The sequence below is a fragment of the Centroberyx affinis genome, unplaced genomic scaffold, assembly GCF_046629955.1.
Source record: "Centroberyx affinis isolate AG114_WGS23_722 - 3 ecotype Tasmania unplaced genomic scaffold, CSIRO-AGI_Caff_v1 ptg002219l_1, whole genome shotgun sequence".
In the NCBI taxonomy this organism is placed as follows: Eukaryota; Metazoa; Chordata; class Actinopteri; order Beryciformes; family Berycidae; genus Centroberyx; species Centroberyx affinis.
This window is the reverse complement of record NW_027280519.1, coordinates 102501-122500: the sequence shown is the minus strand read 5'-3', so window position 1 is coordinate 122500 and position 20000 is coordinate 102501. Positions and strand designations below refer to the sequence as shown.

The window sequence follows — 20000 nt, the reverse complement described above, 5'->3', positions numbered from 1 at the left end:
TAACAGGGATCAGGAGTTCCTGGCCGGGACGAGAGCCCAGGGCCCCCATTATGTCAGAGCCACAGCTACACCCCCCCATCCCACTAATTGAATTGGCGTCTCCCAAAAATAACTCCCTCCTCTCTTCTGCCTGGTCTGGCCCTAATTATTTCTCTCTGTCTGTCTTTTTCCTTGTTCATTCCTCTTTATTTTCCCTGCATGCAGCTCTCTTCTCAGGGGAATACAGTGAACGATGTTCCTCTGTACCTCTGCGTCTTTGTTGCCGCAGAAATAGCCACTCGCTCCCTGGCGGCTCTCCCAGGCCTCCTCTTAATATACAGCCGCACACCCTCCACTGCCCGTTGTTCACATAACACGGCTAGTACAGCCCCACACAACACACTGTGTACTGCAATTACAGCTAATTTTACCATTGACTGGTGAGTTGAAATGAAGGATCACATGGCTGATGACGAGGGCTGGGAGGATTTTCTGACCCTTGGCATTATGAAACCTATTGTATAATTAAAAAAAAAAAAGCATAGTTGTAAATCTAAAAATAAGGCGGTTTTGCAAATCCCTGAGAAGTAGACCTTTTTGGAGATGGGAGGTTTTCACCCACATTGAGGGCTGTGTCTAAAGTGGTTCCTTTTGAGAAAGAACATACAGTAAAGGGCATGGGAATGGGAGCGCGGTGAATCACAGGTATTGCGGTAACCGCCGCCTCACTCTATATGAATCATAATGGGCCGAGGTCAGACTGCTGTACCATATTGGCAGCATATTGCAGGCTGTGTCACTGTTCCCTTGTGACTGCCTAACAACAGATTGACTCCCCCATACAGTGCAAACAGTGCATTTCTCCTTGACGGTGGTGCTGGTGCTGGGCGTATGTGAGCTATACTCAAGAGCTGCCTCCCTAAATAGCCTTCGCCGTCTCCAACCCTTGGCTGACTCTCAGCGTGGTTGACACTTAAGCTGCGTTCTTGGCATATTTGGTTTGCTTTCCCTGTGTGAAAAGAGATTATTCAGCAAAGTAAAGAACAATCGGCCCCCGCTACTGTGGCAGAGCTTGTGTGGCTGCAATTGCTAATCTCAGATAGCTGGAGAAATGGGGAGTGAAGGGGATGAAAGGAGGGATTAGAGGTATGATGGAACTGAAGTAGGGCGATTTAGGAGATTGAAGAAGGGAGTGGCAGGGATGGAGGTATGGATTAAAGGAGCTAAGGGCATACAGGAGAGTGGAATAAGGAGGCACTGCAGTGTATTCCTGCCCAGACACTTGATACACAAGAAAATGAAATAGAAAAAGATACCCGCACACTGGATTAATGCTCCCTTAGTAGTTTATTCACGGACATTTTGACCTCAGCTTGTCTTTGTCAGGTGTGTGCATGAGTGTATCTGACTTTTTCCATAGCCTTTGATCTGGAGTCTGTGTTCAGCCATTCAGTATTTGACCTTTGAGTTAGAAGGTGGTTGTAGTGCCCAGCTTTGCAGTGATATCTGCCCAGCTTGTCTCTTGACACTATGACACCTTAATGTTATGTATGACACTTTGCCCTGTGGCACAGGTCAAGAGGAAATGTTGTGGGCTGCTCCCGTTTCAATTTCTGGGAAATGAGATTGTGTCCGTTGCAGAGAAGGCACAGTGAAACTAAATATGGCTGCTATTCTTTGAATTGAATCTGTCAATAATGAGAAATTGGGGTCAGAATAATAATACCAGAACACAAAATTGAATTCCTTCGCTTCTAAATTATCTCAGCACCTAGCTGCGCTTGCAGTAAACACTCTAAACACATTTTTCTCCCCCTCTTTCTCTATCTATCTCTCTCTCTCTCTCTCTCTCACATTTTCTCTTATAGTTGCCATGCAGGCAAGCCATTCTGATTGGAAAAAACGTTATCAGCGGTGCACACATTTTACTTGGATTGTTTCCCAAGGAGAGGGCTCATTACTGGCCCGTTAGATAATCGTCATCAGCCAAAGTTGGCTCAGTGAGAACTCTCCCCATTGCCCCGAGGCTTCATTGAAGTCTGGAGTTCACAAAGGGGAGAAGGGGGAGATGATGGTAGAGAGAGAGAGAGGGGCTAAAGAGTGGTGTTGTATACAGCTCAGTGGGTAGAGCACAACACTATCACCACCATGGACTAGGGTTTGTTTTGTTTCCCACTGGGTCCACGAATGCTAAAAATGTATGCACTCAAGGTACTGTAAGGTGCTTTGGACAAGAGCGTCCACCAAATGGCATATTTGATCAGTGGAGGTGGGAGGGAGAGAAAGGGGAGATGGGAGATACGAGGAAGACTGATGGTACCACAGGCTGAACAGAAGACTTGGAGAGACCAGTGCATAGGAAGAGAGAGGGAGAGAGGAAGTGACAAAGTATAGAAGGGTAGAAGACAGAGGAAGGAGAAAGTAAAGAGAAGAGATAGGATGGAAGAGCAGAGGGAAAGATGTGAAGCAGTGGGAAGGACGAGGCTGGAGAAAGTATAGAGATTTGAGAGCAAGGGAGGAAGATGAAAGGGAGAAGGAAAGAGTTAATAGCATCAAGTTTCTCTAAACCAGTGCCAGCGTGATAATCCGCCTGGAAGCTGCGCATAATTGGTTCCCCTACTGCATATAGCCTTTAAAAATTGCTGTGACTTTGCTGTGGTGCTGTGGGTAAACTCATCATTAAAAATGCATTTGGCCATGTCAATATTAACACTCCTGGCATATGCGTATGCTTTAATAACTTTATTAATACATGTACTTAGAGCTGATGGTGAGTAAAGGAAGCATCTTTCAGTTTAATTGAATTAAATTTACACTAATGGAATTGATTAATATCATCCTATAATGTTATAAGTGGCGTAAAAGCCTGTATGTAGAGATATAGTTATATCAAATCCAAAGCCCAGCAGCGTAGATTGTCACTGTTCAGCAATGCTTTTTAAGGCAGGCTAAACAGGTTTATATGGTGTTTCTTGAAAGATGATTAGGCATGGTGAAGCAATATGCAAAACACGTTGAGTGATATAGATGACTACAGCTACATCATGTTAATTAAGTGAATTGAATTTAGTCAAGTATGTGGGATGTGAAATCTGTGATTGAGAGCCATCTCATGGACATCAGGTGTTCTTGCCCGTCACTCTCCTCTTTCTCTCCTCCTCTCTCCCCATGTTTCCTTGTGTGTATCAGAGTATTGACATACTTGATGCTTCAGCGTCCCTACAGGGAAAGCACCATCAGTCACAGAACGCAGCCTGTGAATCCATGTGTCTTTGTGTGCGCGTGCGCGTGTGTTCGTAAGTGTTCATCCCTTCATACGTACATGCATGCGTGCACATGTGTGTCTTTTTTTCTCAGACTGTTTACTAATATGCCACTTAGCTCAGCGGGCTGGAAAGCCTGAAGGGCAGATGTGATGTATGTGAAGAGATGGAGCAGGTCTATGCGTGCTTGGTGATGGCTGCTAGAATGAGTCCCTTCCCCCCATTTCACCGAAAGGGGGGGGTCTTCTTTATTTTATTTATTTATTTATTTATTTCTGTTCTGTGGTTCTCAAGGAGGAACTCCCACACCAGTTGTTAAATGCCCATTCACATCTAGTACCAAACTGTAAACTATAACTATAAACAGTAACATTGTTGCTCAAGCATTCACACTACAACGATATCTGTGATAAGTTCATCAGTAAATGAAGCATCACTGCAGTGAGTTACTGAATTCTCCCTTCTGTCTTAGAACTTGATCTGATTGGTTGAAAATGTTTTATTGCTGTCTCTGCATTAAAAAAATCACTCTGAGATCGAACCAAAAATATAGTTATAGTTATCGTTTTGGGATGTTTTTATAGTTAGCATTGTAGTGGGAACACATTCTCTTTACATTCTTTTTACTTAGAGAGATTTAAACCCTATATTTATAGTTATCTTTAAAGTTATCGTTATTGTTTATACACATGCAGTAAACGAATACTGTTATTATTTATATAGCCCTTCATCATAAGTCTCAAAGGACTTTGTACTCATACACATACACACATGCACTTGCACACGGATGCAAGTAATGATGCACGATTGAAAGGTGCTCTCTCTCACACACACACACACACACACACACACGCACACAGCAGGACCACACCAACTGAAACACCAAGCACTCCAAGGACTACATCGCATATCACCATGTCACATCCCACACACACACATACACATACACACGCACACACATACTCAGATCTCTCATTCTGTCACAGCTGAGGATAAATCCCCAAAGTATTCTGTTCTCTCTAAATGTCAGAGCAGCTTCCTCCTTGTGCATGACAGCCAGGGAGATCCCACTGCTGCTCCTGGGTGTGTGTGTGTGTGTGTGTGTGTGAGGTGAGCTGAAAGACCCCTCCCAGTTCATCTCCAGGTTACCTGCCTACCAGTTTAGAGAGAGAGAGAGAGAGAGAGAGAGAGAGAGAGAGAGAGAGAATTGCTTCACATTGTCCTTGCTGTGGTCACCTTGAGCTTCTCATACAGTCATACAGGTATTTTGCATAGAAAGCAACCATTCAATGCCTACTATTCAATAGATGCTAAAGATGAGAGAGAGGGAGGAGAGGGAGTAGAGAGAGCAAGGCCGAGTTTCCTCTTTATTCATGCAGTGAATGAATAAACCACCACAGCAAGGACACTGCCATTACTGATAAAGAAAAATGAATGTAATTAAAAATATACTACACTGTATAAATTAGCAAGATTCCCATTTGAAATACAAAGAATTATAGACTCAATGTTTAAAACTAGCTTTTTATTTCAATAAACTATATAAATAAGAACATTTCAGCTCTAAGAATTACACTAGAACCAACGCTGGGTCCAAAAGGATTGAGGAAACAAACCAGATATTGGTTACAGCTGCTTTTCTGCTGGCGCTTCATTATGCTTTATATTCATATGCCTCCTTCTGATACCTGCACACCTTATGTTTATTACTGACTGCAAAGCTCTCAGTCATCGTTTTACCTTGTACTATATGCTTGATTGGCCTGCTTTGTGCACATGCACTTTTTATTCATTGGCTCACTTTAATCTATAATGCCATTCTGGGTCTGCTTCCTTATCATTCTTACTCTTTGGTGGAAATTACCATTTCTAGTCACAGGAATTATTTTTGCTGTCTGTCCCTCAGGTGACAGTGAATCAGACAAAAGACCTTTCATGTATTGCAAACGTATTTCAAATTGAATGAGCATAAAGTTTCTCTCTTTTCTCTCTTCTACTGCCTTTTAGCTTTCATAAAGTAAATTTTGACTGCAGTTATACATTGTTTTTGTGTATTGTATGCCTACGAAGTCTTAGTTGTTGCTGCTTTCTTGGCCAGGTATCTCCTCAAAAAGAGATTTCTTATCTCAGTTAGACTTCTAAAATAAATAAATGAAAATTACCCCCAACCACCATTGCTACAATAAAACTAGGGGAAACTCTGGACCCCACTGTGTTTAGAGTGAGTAACTTGGAAGAGTTAATGGACGAGTCACCAGATGTCAAGCAGGAGTGTTTGGAGGAAGATGACACACTGTGGTGATTATATCTCTCCGTCATTTCAAGTGACTCAGCCTATGGTTTTCCAGATGGCATCGGTCGGAAGAATTACCTCGCTGGTTGAATCCCCAACCTCTCCTCCATCGTCTGAGATCTACTTACATGCTGATTTTCTGGAACCGATCAGAGCTGCTGTTTATCAAAGCTCTCAGAGCCGGAGTGCTGATGTACAGTCGCAGTCAAGAGAAATGCACAGTGCGGTGTGAAAATGACTATAACACCGATCAGCTTGCTGGAGAACTGGTTAGACAGGTTTCTAATCTTTTTCTCGAGGCGATACAAAATGCCTTGAGCGAGTACAACTGTAGAGTCAGTTTAGCCTTCCGGTGCCTGTCCATCAAATGTCTCAGCGCTGCCCGCTCTTAGTTGATTAGTCTACAATTCAGTGGTTAGGGCTTTAGTCGAATAATGAATCCCAGTGTTTGATTTAGCCTAGTTGGAGTATCAGGTGGAAAGGGTTTTGTGCATGAAGACATTTCAGATAATTATAGGTACGTTTTTACTCATAGAGAAGTTTATTAAATTAACATTTTAAATTATACTCCTGTGATCGTCTAAATAGTTTTGTTCCATGTGAGAAACTGTGCCCATGAAATGAACTCCCATTGCCTTTTACTTCATGGAAAACAGAGTATCTCATGCTGCACTAGTAGGAGTAAATATGAATTCCAGCCAATAAAAGCATCAAAAATGTTTTAACAATCCCACCCCCTTCGCCCCTCCCGTCAAATAAAACTGCCTTTCTCTCCCTGACTGATATTCCACTGGTTTGGACTTTTGAATGATCCCTCACTGCATTATGTCCGTTTCATGGAGTCTTCAAGTGGGTTCAAAAAACATGTATTTGCCACAACCAAGCATTTGCAAGTGTGACCCAGATCTGGATGAGAGAGGTGTCCCCCGCTCCCCTCGAGGACTCAAACAAGGTGCGAGATGCCGTCCCTCCCGGCTCGCCAGCCTGCCTACACCTGCACTTCAAACAAGAGCTTGCACACAAACCCCAACTGCCGAGCGCAAATAACCCTCTACCTCCAAATTTATGGCCCACGTGCCTGTCTCCCACTGCATTGCAGAGGAGAAAGAGAGAGAGTTGAGATGGTCTACTGTGGTCTGCTCTGCTCTCCCTCGGAGCTAGAGCTCAAGTTGAATGAACTGTGTAGCTCAGCTTCACCCAGTTGGGGTCCAAATGCAAATTATCCGCTGTGATTGAACCATAATTTCCACTGTTCTCATAGCTACTTTTACCCTGGAGCAGATGAGAATCCTACCAGCTCCAACACACACAGGGCTGACATAGATAGGAATGCATGCGTGCACACACAACTCGCACACACACTCATACACACGTACACAACACAGTCTGTTAATATGTCATTCAAGGCCGGATAACAGCAGGAAAGGATCCATACTGAGATATTTCATCATGTTCTCTCCTGCTACACAATAATAGACTGAGAGAGGCTAAACATCTCCAGTGCACACACATATACGCACACACGAGCACACACACACACACACACACACACACACACACACACACACACACAGGAGAGTCAGATCTTCACACTCTAAATTGCCCACTTTCAATTTAAAGCACCTTGAACGCTTGGAAAAAAAAACCCATTAAAAATCAATTCACAATTACCAAGTGCATTTAGCCAGTTATACGCTCAAAAATACTCATTGACTTGGATGAATAAGCACACACACGTGCACACACACGCGCGCACACACACACGCGCCCAATATACACCCCTCTCCACCTGGCCGTATGTGGGGTTACTGGTCTGGAGGTGTAGATGCTGGTCTTGTGGGTTTCCACTGCAGCAGACAGATCAAAGGGCCGATCAAGAGTCCCTCTCTCTCAGCAGGATCCTCTCCTCTGCTATACTAACCCCAGGTTAACATTACTCTAACATCCCTCTCTTGCTTTCCTGCAGTAATGTATGTGATCTCCTCTCAATGTCTGTCTTTCTTCTTGATTGTAGAATACAGCACTTTGTGGCAGCTAAGGTATTTCCACTACGCACCAGCCTGTACTGTATATGTGTGTGTGTGTGTGCATGCAGGTGTGTGTGTGTGTGTGTGCGCTTGTGTGCACTTGTGTACATGAATACATGTAGCTACCATGATGAATAATCCATGTGCAATGTAAATGAACTTTAGCAACACCCTGTGTGGTGTGTAAATGGAGCCCGAGTTATGCCATTAGATTTTAATAGTCTTTTACTATTTGCTCAATAATTCAGTTCCGTTCCTCCATGAATGGAATTGGATGGTGCTGCCCTCTGTAGTCAGGAAACAGGGCTGTACGGCACATTAAGAAATCTGAAGCTATGCAGTATCTCTCATTTAGAAATGAAAGGTTTGATTTCAAAACACCATTACAATTTTGAATTAAGTTCTTTTCATATTACGATTCTTATGATGTTCATTAGGCAATACTACAAAAATCCAGATAATTGCATCCTCACTAATGACACTCTTTTAAGCCAAGGACATAAAATAGCTAATGACTTGAGTAATGACAGAATCAAGTCATTACTTAAACATAAAGTAATTATGTAATAAATTATGTAATAAAGTAATACATAAAGTCATTCCAATTTTTATAACAGACAGTTTCTCAGAGATGTTGCCAGTGGTGGATATCGAGGATTGGAATGAAACTAGTTACTTAGTTACTCTATAAATCACTCAACCACATACATCATATGAGTCTTATTCTAGTATACTTGTAGACTGATATAATTATCATAACATACTGAAGCTGTTGTTCTAATTGCAGTCTTAAGGTATGAATTTAGTTATTCCAGTAGTTGAACAGGGACAGCAGTGTTTCCTGCAGGTTGTATATTTATTTGTATTTATATGGAATTAACAAATTGTACCACAAATATCTGTTTTATTTTGCGCTGTTTCAATTTCAGTCAGGTGAAATTCTTATATCTCCAACAGTGATATGTGTGTTTTGTTTACTGTATGTAAAGTCAATAAGTGGAAAGGATTGTATGTGTGCATCTCCAGAAGTGCTATTAATATGTTATTGTGTCAGTTTGCAAACTATTTATGGTGGGTCAGATATTATGGTGGGATACTACCATTTAAGTTCATAATGGGAAAGACTGAACTGTGCTAACATTGTTTTGATTTGTAAAATAATAAATATACACTCTCATACACTCTCATCTTTTGTAAAATGAAATAAACACATTAAAATGAATCAATTACTGTAACTACTATAGTAATTACCATAGAATAACATATTCTTACTTGGTCACAATAGTAATTACATTGCACCCAGACTAATTCACACTGAGTTTCATTGAATATCACATTGCTATTTAATTGTGTGTTGGAAGCAGTCCATCATTCTGAGAACTATACTTCTTCCCGCTCCACTGAGCAGCAGAACAGCTGCTGAGAGGGAGATCCATCATTTAAAGGAACTGCAATGGTTTTTGCTTTCTGGCCGAGCCACACAGCCGCAGCTCGAGATACTTTTCACCAAAAAAACTTGATTACAAACCTAACCATAACCTTAACCTCACTGCTGGGAACCTTAAGCCTAAACCTGTCTGTGAGTCTGAGCTGAGAGAGAGACAGACAGACAGAGTGGGGAGAGAGAGAGCCATAAAGGGAGAGAGAAGCGGAGGGAGGCAGAGAGGAGGAAAAGGAGAGAGAGAGAAAGAGACTCAGAAAAATAACTATCTACATTAATAGATGGCCAGCAGACAGAGATGGAGTGAGAAATAAGAAGCAGGGGAGGAGAGATGGAAAGTGAGAGAGAGAGAGCTGAGAGAGAGACCTGAGTTAAAAGATCTTCAACACAAATAATATTTGCCAGCAGTGAGAAGCTGTCATAAACACACCATATATCATTATAAAACTCACCACATATCATCAGGTCATTCTGATTTTAAAGTCACAAACTGAATTAGCATTCTGCTGTGTGTGCTCTGTCCCTCTCTTACACCCACTGTACCCATGACCAGCACACTGCAGTCACTCATTTCCATAATCAATAGTTTTTTAATATCCTGCAGGACTTTGACTTTTCCCAAACTTCCAGCGGCCACAGAACTTTCTTTTGCTTTTAACTGGTCCAGAGCCAGCCGCTGTAGATCATACTGACGTTAATGTTATGCAGCCATGAGCAAAGCTCCTGTAATTAATCTTTTAAACATGTTAAATTCCATGAACAAACTGTGTTCTTGTGGCATTCACATCATAGCGGGGCTTACCCGCTATTTAAATATGTATCTGGGCATAACATAGGCTTATGCTTGTCTCATCCAATGTTGTTGCTATTTTCATGATTCGCACAGTAGAAATGGCTGTCTTTCTCTGGAATTCAGTCTCAAACTTGGTCATAGCTAATTCTCTTGTAGTGTATTTCAGATGCAAAGGAGAGCTTCAAAGGCCTTTGTCTGTGTTTCTCCTCAGTTCACCTCTCTGTCCAAACTACCTAAATTAAGAGGCGATTACAGCCGATTATCGACAGTTGGACTGAAATTACATTTTGTCTTAAACGTGTGTTGTTATTGGATGTTGCTAAGTTTGTGGTCAAGTTAATTTTATGTGCTGCTACTTACTACTGGTCATATGAGAAAAGACTGATTGGGGGGCAGAAAGTGGTCAAATGCGGCCCATAGGTCACCGTTGATCATTACCACACTTGTCACAAAATTGCTTGGCCTCTATTGACTAATTAGGTTTATTCAACTTAATTCAACTTTATTCAACTTAATAGTAATCATTTATGCCTGACTCACACACACACACACACTCAGTCACTACACAGTGCAAACACACCTTCACATGCATACGTATGAACATATTCACTTATGTAGCATATATGCAAATATACAAACAGATGCTTTTTCATGCATCTGTCTGTATCTGTATGCAACATATATAATGCATATGCATGTTTTTTCAGTGCCAAGCTCCATGTAAATGAAACCTTGTCCACTTGGTCATTAGTGTCCAGTAGTGACCACTGATAGACACAAAGTAGCAATGTTAGAAAAAAGAGAAAAAGACGTCCCCAACTTCAACTTCAAACATTTTTCTCTCGCTTTGTAGGTGAGGTGTTGTTTGAGATAGAATGCAGTAATACCAGGCATTTCCTTCACATATAAGTGCATATATTGAACTGCAGATGTTACAGGCACTAAATCAGCAATTAACTGGATGTTTTGTAGCGTCTTACTTTAGTTAGACTCTACGTAATCAGACTGATTTGATAGCCCTCCCCTCCCTCTCCCCCGCTGCTCTCCATGCCCCTTTCATTGCATTTTTCAAACTAGTGGGGTAGGAGGAGAGTGACAGAAACTGGGGTAGCCTCACCCTTTAAATGGCAATAATTAATAGCCTTAACCTTAACATCAATAAATGCCTGTTAACATTCCAAATTATGTAATGCTACCAGGCATTTGCTTATTAATAAAGAGTGACTGGTAGCATTGCTAGTGAGCTAGCTGCACCCTGCAGGGACCTGGATGACCCACATGTATCTGTGGTCATGGCTGGGATGTGAGCGGGGGGGAAACTGTCACTGGGCGACTGTGTTTCTCACGCCTTATTACCAGAGATGTGAGTTAATGCGAGGGGACGCCAGGCATGACAAGCCTCCCTGTCCTTGGGTATATGTGTACGTTCGCCTACTCATTTAATCAAATGGCCATACTGAGCTAGCTATCAGCCAACTGGGCTGTTCATTAAACCCCCCTCACAGACACAGAGAGGCCCCGAAATGGATCCTGATCCTAATCAGGAGAGAAGGAAATGATTTCCGTGCAATGGCATCTTGGAGATATTGTGATGTAAAACAATTTCCCATGCTGCATATTTGGCTGGCTTAGATTTTAATTTCTGTTTTGGTTGTGTTTATATGTTTTGGGTCTTTTTTGGAGCAGATGTTGTATCTCAGGAATGAATATTTGATTTATATTGGTGAGAGGTTCTTTTAAATTGTTTTAATTTGATTGGGGCCCCGTTTCCCTGCAGCCCATGATGCACAGTGAAAAAAAACCCTGTTTGACAGAGGGTGAACTGCTCTTTTGATCATCTGTGTGTGTGTGTGTGTGTGTGTGTGTGTGTGTGTGTGTGTCAGTAGGCATGCATGTAAATCCACCCTCCCCCCAACCCCTCATGCCCCCCCCACCCACACACACTGTATATGAAATGGTTTGTTCATCTTGTTAATATCCCTGGCTAATGATGCATATGAAAAGCAATCAGTGAGGCAGCAGAGGATCTGCTAGAAGAACAGCGTTAATAACTTTCGGAAACAGTAGATTGCAATGCGCCCACTGGCCACACACACACACACACATACACACACACACATATACATATACATACACACAGTAAATTCAGAATATGCTGTATTCAGCAGTCTGTTTTGCTATACTTTATTTGCTGTATATGAATTCACTGTGTAAAGTTGGCTGTAGATCTCCCTGCTGGTTTAGTTGAGGGAGGAGAGATTCTTCTGCATATACACATTTTTTTTACATGGGGGATGTTTGTGTGTGGCTGGTGTGTGTGTGTGTGTGTGTGTGTGTGTGCCTCCAGGATCAGTGAAAGCAGTGTGGGCTGTAACCTGTGTGTAGTGTAAATCCACCAGGAGTGGAGTGGAGGGGAGCAGCTTGAATAATTTACTCTCTGACCATATGAGCTGAACTCACTTTCTCTCACACTTTCCCAGAAACAGCGTTAATATGGATAAATGTGTTAACTTAAACTCTCCTCTTCTACTCTGAAAATGATCATGCTTTGACATGATATGAGTGCGATATCTACTGTGATTGGTATACGATATGAATGCAAAGCATTACATAATTTATTGTAGCCTCTGCCTATGGTGCATTGCTCAGTCAGCACAAATCGTAGTGAGGAACAGCTCATGTACATAATTTATGTGAGCAATTGAGCACTGGCCTCAGATAGCCAAGCCGCCTCACTGGTTAAAACAGTGATTAACAGTCCATATTATCTCTCTGGTCTCTCTGGCCCTCAGTCCTTGAATATCCAAACATCACTAGTTCACTAAATGGCTATAATAAGCATAATATGTGTGAATTCAATATTACAGAGTATGTGATACACAATTAGTTGTATGCAGCAGTTGTTGGAACGTCTGTGATGATGCATTTCACAGCATATCAGGTGTAAATTTGCCTGAGCAGGTTGTGCTGTGTGGAATGTGCATGAATGTTTCATTTCATTTTTAAATAGGCTTTGGTTGAGTATTTCAGTCAACAATCCTACTAGTTCATTAGTTTGAAGTTAGGTTAAGAGTTAAGATTAGTGAGGTTCTGACTGTGCTACTCTCTATTGATCCCTCATTGTTGTAGTTTTAGGCTGTTATATTTTGACTGGAGCCCCAGTATGTTTAACTGCTCTCCAATACGAACACATAGGCTTATCATTAATGCTATACCAGCGCAGCAGCGTAGTGTGTGTGTGTGTGTGTGTCCACAGGGAGATCTCTCCAGCAGGTGACCTTCAACTTTAGCACCATTTAGTCTTATGCCAATTTGTCATCACCATCATCATCATCATCATCATCATGGTCATAACGCCATCCATGCCGTAATAAACAGAGGCGCTGAGGTTTGTCATTAGAGGTTGAAGACGTGCGAGCCGTGCTCTCCTAGGCTCGTTGTGTTTTGACTGATGTTGGCAAACAAGGAGTGACAGGTTCCCCCAAATTGAAATGTCAGCCATCACATTAATTCCAGAATCAGTGTAAGCGAGAGAAAGAAAGAGAGAGAGAGAGAGGGAGAGAGAGAGAGCGGGGAAGTGTTTCCCCCCCCATCCATGACCCCCCCCGCCCCCCTCCTTCCTGTTTTATTATCCCCCCCTTTTAATTTTTCATTTGTCACAGCATCTCCAATTATTCCGCATCGCCGTCCTCCGCCGTTTGCACATTCCACCTCCCGACCAGACGCTCACCACGCTCTGCCTCTCTCTCTCTCTCTCCCCCTCCCCCTCCCCCTCCCCCTCCCGTTCTCTCTCTCTCTCTCTCTCTCTCTCCTCCCTCTCTCTCTCTCTCTCTCGGTTTCAGTGAGATGAAGCAGGAGCTGGCGGAGGAAGGCAGCAGATGCTCCATCCTCTCCAAGCAGCACCGCTTCAACGAGCACTGCTGCATCCGCTGCTGCGCGCCCTTCACCTTCCTGCTCAACCCCAAGCGCCAGTGCCTGGACTGCCAGTACAACGTCTGCAAGACCTGCCGCACCTACAGCAAGAGGGACAAAGCCTGGCTCTGCTCTGCATGCCAGAAGGGCAGGTCAGTACACACACACACACACACACACACATGCACACACACCGGCTGTGCGGACCGGAGGAATAAGTGTAGTGACAGAGGGATGAATGGGGACGCTGGGAACGGATGGGGTGAAAAGGGATGAGAGGGAAGCAATGGATTTGTAGACTGGAGAGGAGAGAGAAGGATGGGGATATTGAAGCAAAAAGAAAGAGGAAAGGGATTGAGAGAGAGAGAGGGTGGAGGGATATAGTAGGAGACAGTTTTTGGGGAGCGAGAGTGAAGATTTGTGCGGTGAGACTTAACGGGTGACAGCGACAGGGACGCTGAGGGAGTCAATACTGCGAGGACGGGTGCTTTCAGGTGTTTTCAGCATTTTTCCATTCATTTGATTTGATTTGATTGATTTCGCCCCCTGTTCTTTTCCCCTTTTTCCTGCCTTTTTTCCCGTTCCTGATCACATCCCTGGTAGTTGTAGAGCAGGCGAGGGAAAGACTTGCAGCCACAGAAGGAGAGAGGAGCGACAGGGAGAAATATTGGAAGAAGATAGCAGATGGAGGGATAAGGAGATATGTGATGTGTACTATAAGTATTTATTCCTCTAGCTGTGTGTTGGGGGGATAAACCTGTAGAGGAGGATGTGCACGCTGCTGGAAAGAGAAAGAATGAGACAGAGACAGAGGGAGATATTACAACAGGGCAGAGAGGGCGAATCATCAAGATGTGATTTTTTTTTTTTTTTTTCAGTTTTTTTCAGCGATTCCGTTTCTCGGCACGCAACTCATTCATTCATTCATTTCTAGTGGGAAATCACTGTTTTCCGGATTTTTTTTTTTCCTGCTTGTTTTGTGTCCCCGATCACATCCACGGCCTCGAGGGAAACTAGAAAACGGGATTTTAGGGAAAAGAAGGGAATGTATACATTTATCATTTATAGAACATGGGAAAACAATGTGAGGAGCGGAAGAGGCAGGGGAATGTGCTACAGCTGGGTGTATTTGCATATGTGTATTACAAAGGTGTGTGTGTGTGTGTGTGTCTATCAAGGCTGTTTATGCATGCATGTCTGTCCAAAGCCTGGAGAGTTGCTCTAACCCCCGACTCTACTCTACTGGATGAATATTAAACTCTCTCTGGGCTGGGTGGGGTGTGTGGAAATACTACTACGCTGGAGTGTGTGAGTCTGTCTCTGCGCGTTGGATTCTTATGTTTATTATGAGCTTAGACTATTACATGTGTGAATGTGTGTGTGCTATGTGTGTCTGTCTTGAGCGTGCATCTGTGTCACTGTGTTTGAAGATTCCTAGAGTCAGTGTGAGGCTCTATATGTAGCACTGCCTTGGGCTGAGAGTCAAACTGGCATGTTTCTCCCACCTGAGCCTCCACTGGTGAGAGCTAATGTGTTCGTAAAAGCACAATATGATACTCCAGCTGTGTGTCTGCGCGGGTGTCCACGGGTCTGCGTGTGTGTGTGTGTGTGTGTGTGTGTGTGAATTTGTACCATAAAGAGCGAGCCTTGGTGTGTGCTATCAAAAGAAAGAAAGAAAGCCAAAAGATAGAGGGGCTGGTGTGTTGTGATGAGTGTGGTGGTGCATTTTGGAGTCTGCCGTGCATGTGTGTGTGTGTGTGTGTGTGTGTGTGTGTGTGAAGGTGGCGGTGGAAGGGATTGCAGAGCATGACGAAGCTGTCCAAAGCTGTGATGCCCCTCCACTCTGCCCCCTTTCTTCCTTTCAATCCCCAGTTCTGTCTCGTCTCTGTCTTTGATTGATTTTTGCTGCATGGCGGATTGAGTTAGACCCGCTGCCCCTGGTCCTGGTGCTCAAGACAAGGAGGTGGAGGAGGAGGAGGAGGAGGAGGAAAGGGAGGGGAAGGGATGATAGTAGTGGAAAGGGCCAAGGTTTGCATTGATCATCTCTCCCTCACTTTCCCCCTCCTTTTCTCTCTCTCTCTCTCTCTCTCTCTCTCTCTCTCTCTGCCTGAGGCTCAGTAATGTTCTCATTAGGGGTTTAGACTGAGTCACAGATGGGCCTGATGTCACAACATTGCCGTCTACCAGCTACATATAAATACAGCACTTTTCATTAGCGCATTAAACAGGCTTAAATCTGGTCTTAGCATGAATTTCTCTCTCTGGGTGGAGTCATAGCATTTGAAACAGTGATTTAGAGCTTGCAGGAGCGTTGATTCCCTGACTTTACGTAGGCTGAGTCACTGGTATATTTTTATTTATAAGGCGATACTGAAACAACTCCCATTTTATTTATGTACATACATTGTCCAGCAGACAAAAATGACCGTTTATGCTTTCAAAACTTGTTTGTACTGAATGTAAAAAAGGCTCGTACAGAGTCTGGTAAAAAGGCGTTTCAGTTCTCAGCCCCTATGGCATGGAATGAGCTCCTGAAATTACAGGAGCTGGTCTCATCGAATGTTTTTAAAACAATGGTTAAAGGTAGGGAGGATGGTGAAAAAAAGGAATTGTTTTTCCTCATAGTTTCAATTGCTTATATATGAAACATTGAATGTTTGTTGATCATGTATAATGCTGTAATGTGATGAGATGTTTGTTGTGGCGTCTGTAACTTTGTGCTGCTTTTCTTGGCCAGGTCCCTCTTGAAAAAGAGATTCTTAAACTCAATGAGGCTAACCTGGATAAATAAAGGTTAAAAAAAAGTAAATAAATAAATAGCTTGAGGCTAGAGAAGCCCCGAACGCTATTTTGAATATGCCGATTAGTACTGTCAGACAGAGTGGGTGATATTGTCAAGGAAATATGGATTGGATGTTAAACAGACTGTAACTGTTGGGAAATGACTATAGGCCTACAGCAAGGAAGGTTGCTTTCTTAAAGAATAGCTGTGTGCTTAAAAGCGAGTCAAAAGAGAGTCAATAAACTATAGTGCAAAGAAAGTTATTTGTCATTTTTGCCTAATTGTGGGATATGCTAGACTCCTTTGGAAAATAAGCAAACAATGTCAAATGAAGAAAGAAAAAGGTATTATGTTCTCTTCGAATGAGAATAAATGAGATGCAGCATCAGCGACAGAAATGCACCATCAATTGAAAAATCTTATATATTCATTAATAATATCTCAGCTTATCAGCATTTGCTTCTTCTCAGTGGTTTTTGGCACGTTTTTTTTTATTGTTTTTCTGAGGGATTCTGTTGAATCTAAATGCAAACTAGAAACTAGGAACAGACTGCCAAATGGTCACACTCACATGTACCAGCTGTCCATCAACATTCACAGTGGCACGGCCATGCTGCTCAGAACTGTGATCTGTCTAGGGAAAGCAGATTTACACTCGCCACACAAATGCACGCACTCACACTGAACTCACACATGCATGCACACGCTGAAACTCACACACACACACACACACACACACACACACACACACACACATACATTCACATGAATGCATGTATCCAGGCAGGCACATGCCCACAAGTAAACACACATGTGAGCACACACATTTTTAATGATTATATGTTGGTTGATTACATTTATGACCTGTTATAGTTGAGATGGGGATAGGCATTGCTTGATTGAATGTTTAGGTTTTTAGTGACATGATAAGAGTGACATGAACATAATATCATCAGTGAAAACCTCGTAACTCAAATTTCTGTTTCATGTTTTAACTTCAAGTGAAGAATTACAGGATTGTCTATGGGTTATGAAACCCTTTCAAACCGTTTTTGGATAAACTCTGTCAGTCACAGAGAAGCACTTTAAACTTTCAAATACTTTCTTGCAATTATCTAACATTTCTGTCTCTCACATGCAAACAACACCCATTCGGCCCCTAAGTAGGATAAAATAAATTATTTGCAAATACTCCTTGACCTTGATCTGATGCAATGGCGATGTTTTGATAAAGAGGTCGGTTTGAGGTGTTTGTGTGTGAAGATGATATGTGGAGAGAAAAGTGATTCAGTTTAATCTGTTGTTCCTGTGGCAGCACTGTCATAACACCTGCCTGGTCATCTACCAACACACACACACACACACACACACACACACACACACACACACACACACACATGCTTGCCTGTACATGCACAAACCATAGCCTTTCTCTCCTGAGTGAGTGGGACAAGCATGACCGTGTGCAGTCTGGTAGTATTAACTACAAGGCCCATCCTGAGCCATGGTTCTCACACACACACACACACACACACACACACACACACACACACACACACACACACACACACACAGTTCAGTCAGAGATTTCTTTTTTCCACAAACACTCAACACAGAAAGTCATTCAGTAGCAGAAGGGAAAAGTAAAGAGCAAGAGATGAAGAGAGATGAAGGTCAAGAGAACGAGGCAGAGGGGGAGGGCCGGCAGAGAAAAAGATATTGAGAGAGGTAGAGAGGTAATGACAGAGGAGTGCTGCAAAGTCATGAAGTTCCTGTCCCAGCTGACTGGCAGCGTAGACACAAATTCTTTTGAATTAACATTAAATCCTCTTTTTTTGTTTTGCCTCTCAAGTTGCTTTGTGCCCCGTCTCTGCCTTTTTCTTCCTCTGCCTCTCGCTGTCTTTTTCACTCCCTATCTGTTTAGATCTCTCTGCCTTGTCCTCTTTCTCTTTTATTCTCTCTCCATTTAACTCTCTCTCTCTCTCTCTCTCTCTCTCTCTCTCTCTCACACTGTCTCTCTCGCTCTGTCACACCCCCTCTCTATGTAGCTAATGAAGTCTCCATTTTCCACATTTACATTTCAACGACTGCATCTCCCTGTGCTTAATCTGCAGAAATGGACCACTCTGTGCCTCCCTATACAGTCCTCAGCCGATAGAATAATGTGCCCGTGTGTGTGTGTGTGTGTGTGTGTGTGTGTGTTTGCGTGCACAGAAATAGTAATATACTAAGTGACACACTGTTCTTAGCAGTTTATGGAATTCATAATCTCATCCTAAAGCATGACGGCAAGGAGATTATGCCATCCACTATAAATGATAGACCATATTGTACAGTACATATACACACTCACACTGAGCATACACACTTACAGGAGAGGCTCTCATGCAAGCACATACATGCACATTGAATACACACACACACACACACACACACACACACACACACACAAACACAGGCATACACCCTTTGATTAAATTGCATTTACATTAATTTTTTCCATTAAATTCCTTCCTTCCTTAAATATTTTAATAAGGGCGACTCCATTCTCGGTAATCTCTCCATGCATGCAGACAGTCATTGTGCTTCGGCTCAGTGTGTGCATTGCAGGCAGAGCTGCAAACAAACTGTGAATCCACATGCAAACATGACCGCAGAGGCACACACGCCCCTGTATACTCATAAACACACACACAAAAGTGCGCACAAGCACCGCTGCAGTTACAGTCTGACATTAACCATCTCTCATCTCGTGACTGTGAGCCTAATTGAACAGAGCAAGCCCTGGGCCTGCGATGGTGGTGTAGAGCTGTAGCTGACAGACAGCTTGGTGGTTCAAAGCAAGACACACTCAATGTCCAGATTTAATTATCTGCCTCTTCGCAGTCGGGTCGCCTCGCTCTAAAGGCTAGGCAGAGGCTGATTGGCTCGGGGGCTAAACACATGAGCTGACACACAAACATACGAACACTCCCCGATCAATAGTTTATGTGTTATCATGCAAGCATGCAAACACACACAAACACGAAAATAAACAATCACAGATATCACGTGTATCATCAGCTCCTGTCACCTCCTCACAGTGTGTGTGAATAATTCTTGCTTGTTTGTTTTCACCTGGAAGCAGCAGCAGATGGATGAGGTTTAACACATCAGGACGATTCAGATAGTGGCAGGTAAGTTGTCAATCACAGAGAACTACAATAAGTTGAATTTCTAATGGCCTTTGACTTATTGTGTTGTCCTATGTAGCAACTCCACCCATCTGGTGCTCTAAGAAGGTGAAAACAACCCTTAAAAATAACCTGAAAATTGTATTGGACCCAGGTGTGTAGATGAGCTGCCACTATTAAGTGTTCTGCACATAATACTGAAGTAGATCAACATCGGTTAATGCCGCCATTTTGTACCAATTCTGGCCTGATCATGAAAATCCCTCTTTTTATGATGTGAAAAATTCATCTTTTCAAACAAATAGATTACACTAAAGGGGGATGCTCATTGTTCATC

The 20000-nt window shown here is 42.8% G+C and overlaps 1 protein-coding gene across 2 annotated transcripts in view; it reads left to right on the top strand.

The window, feature by feature from the left end:
- The window catches only part of myripb (myosin VIIA and Rab interacting protein b), a 105285-nt gene that overhangs the window by 31359 nt on the left and 53926 nt on the right, over positions 1 to 20000 (top strand). For both annotated transcript variants that reach the window (XM_071532591.1, XM_071532592.1), the window contains exon 2: positions 13639 to 13860. In XM_071532591.1, coding sequence (XP_071388692.1) covers positions 13639 to 13860 — 222 coding nt within the window. The remainder of the gene's footprint in view (positions 1 to 13638; positions 13861 to 20000) is intronic.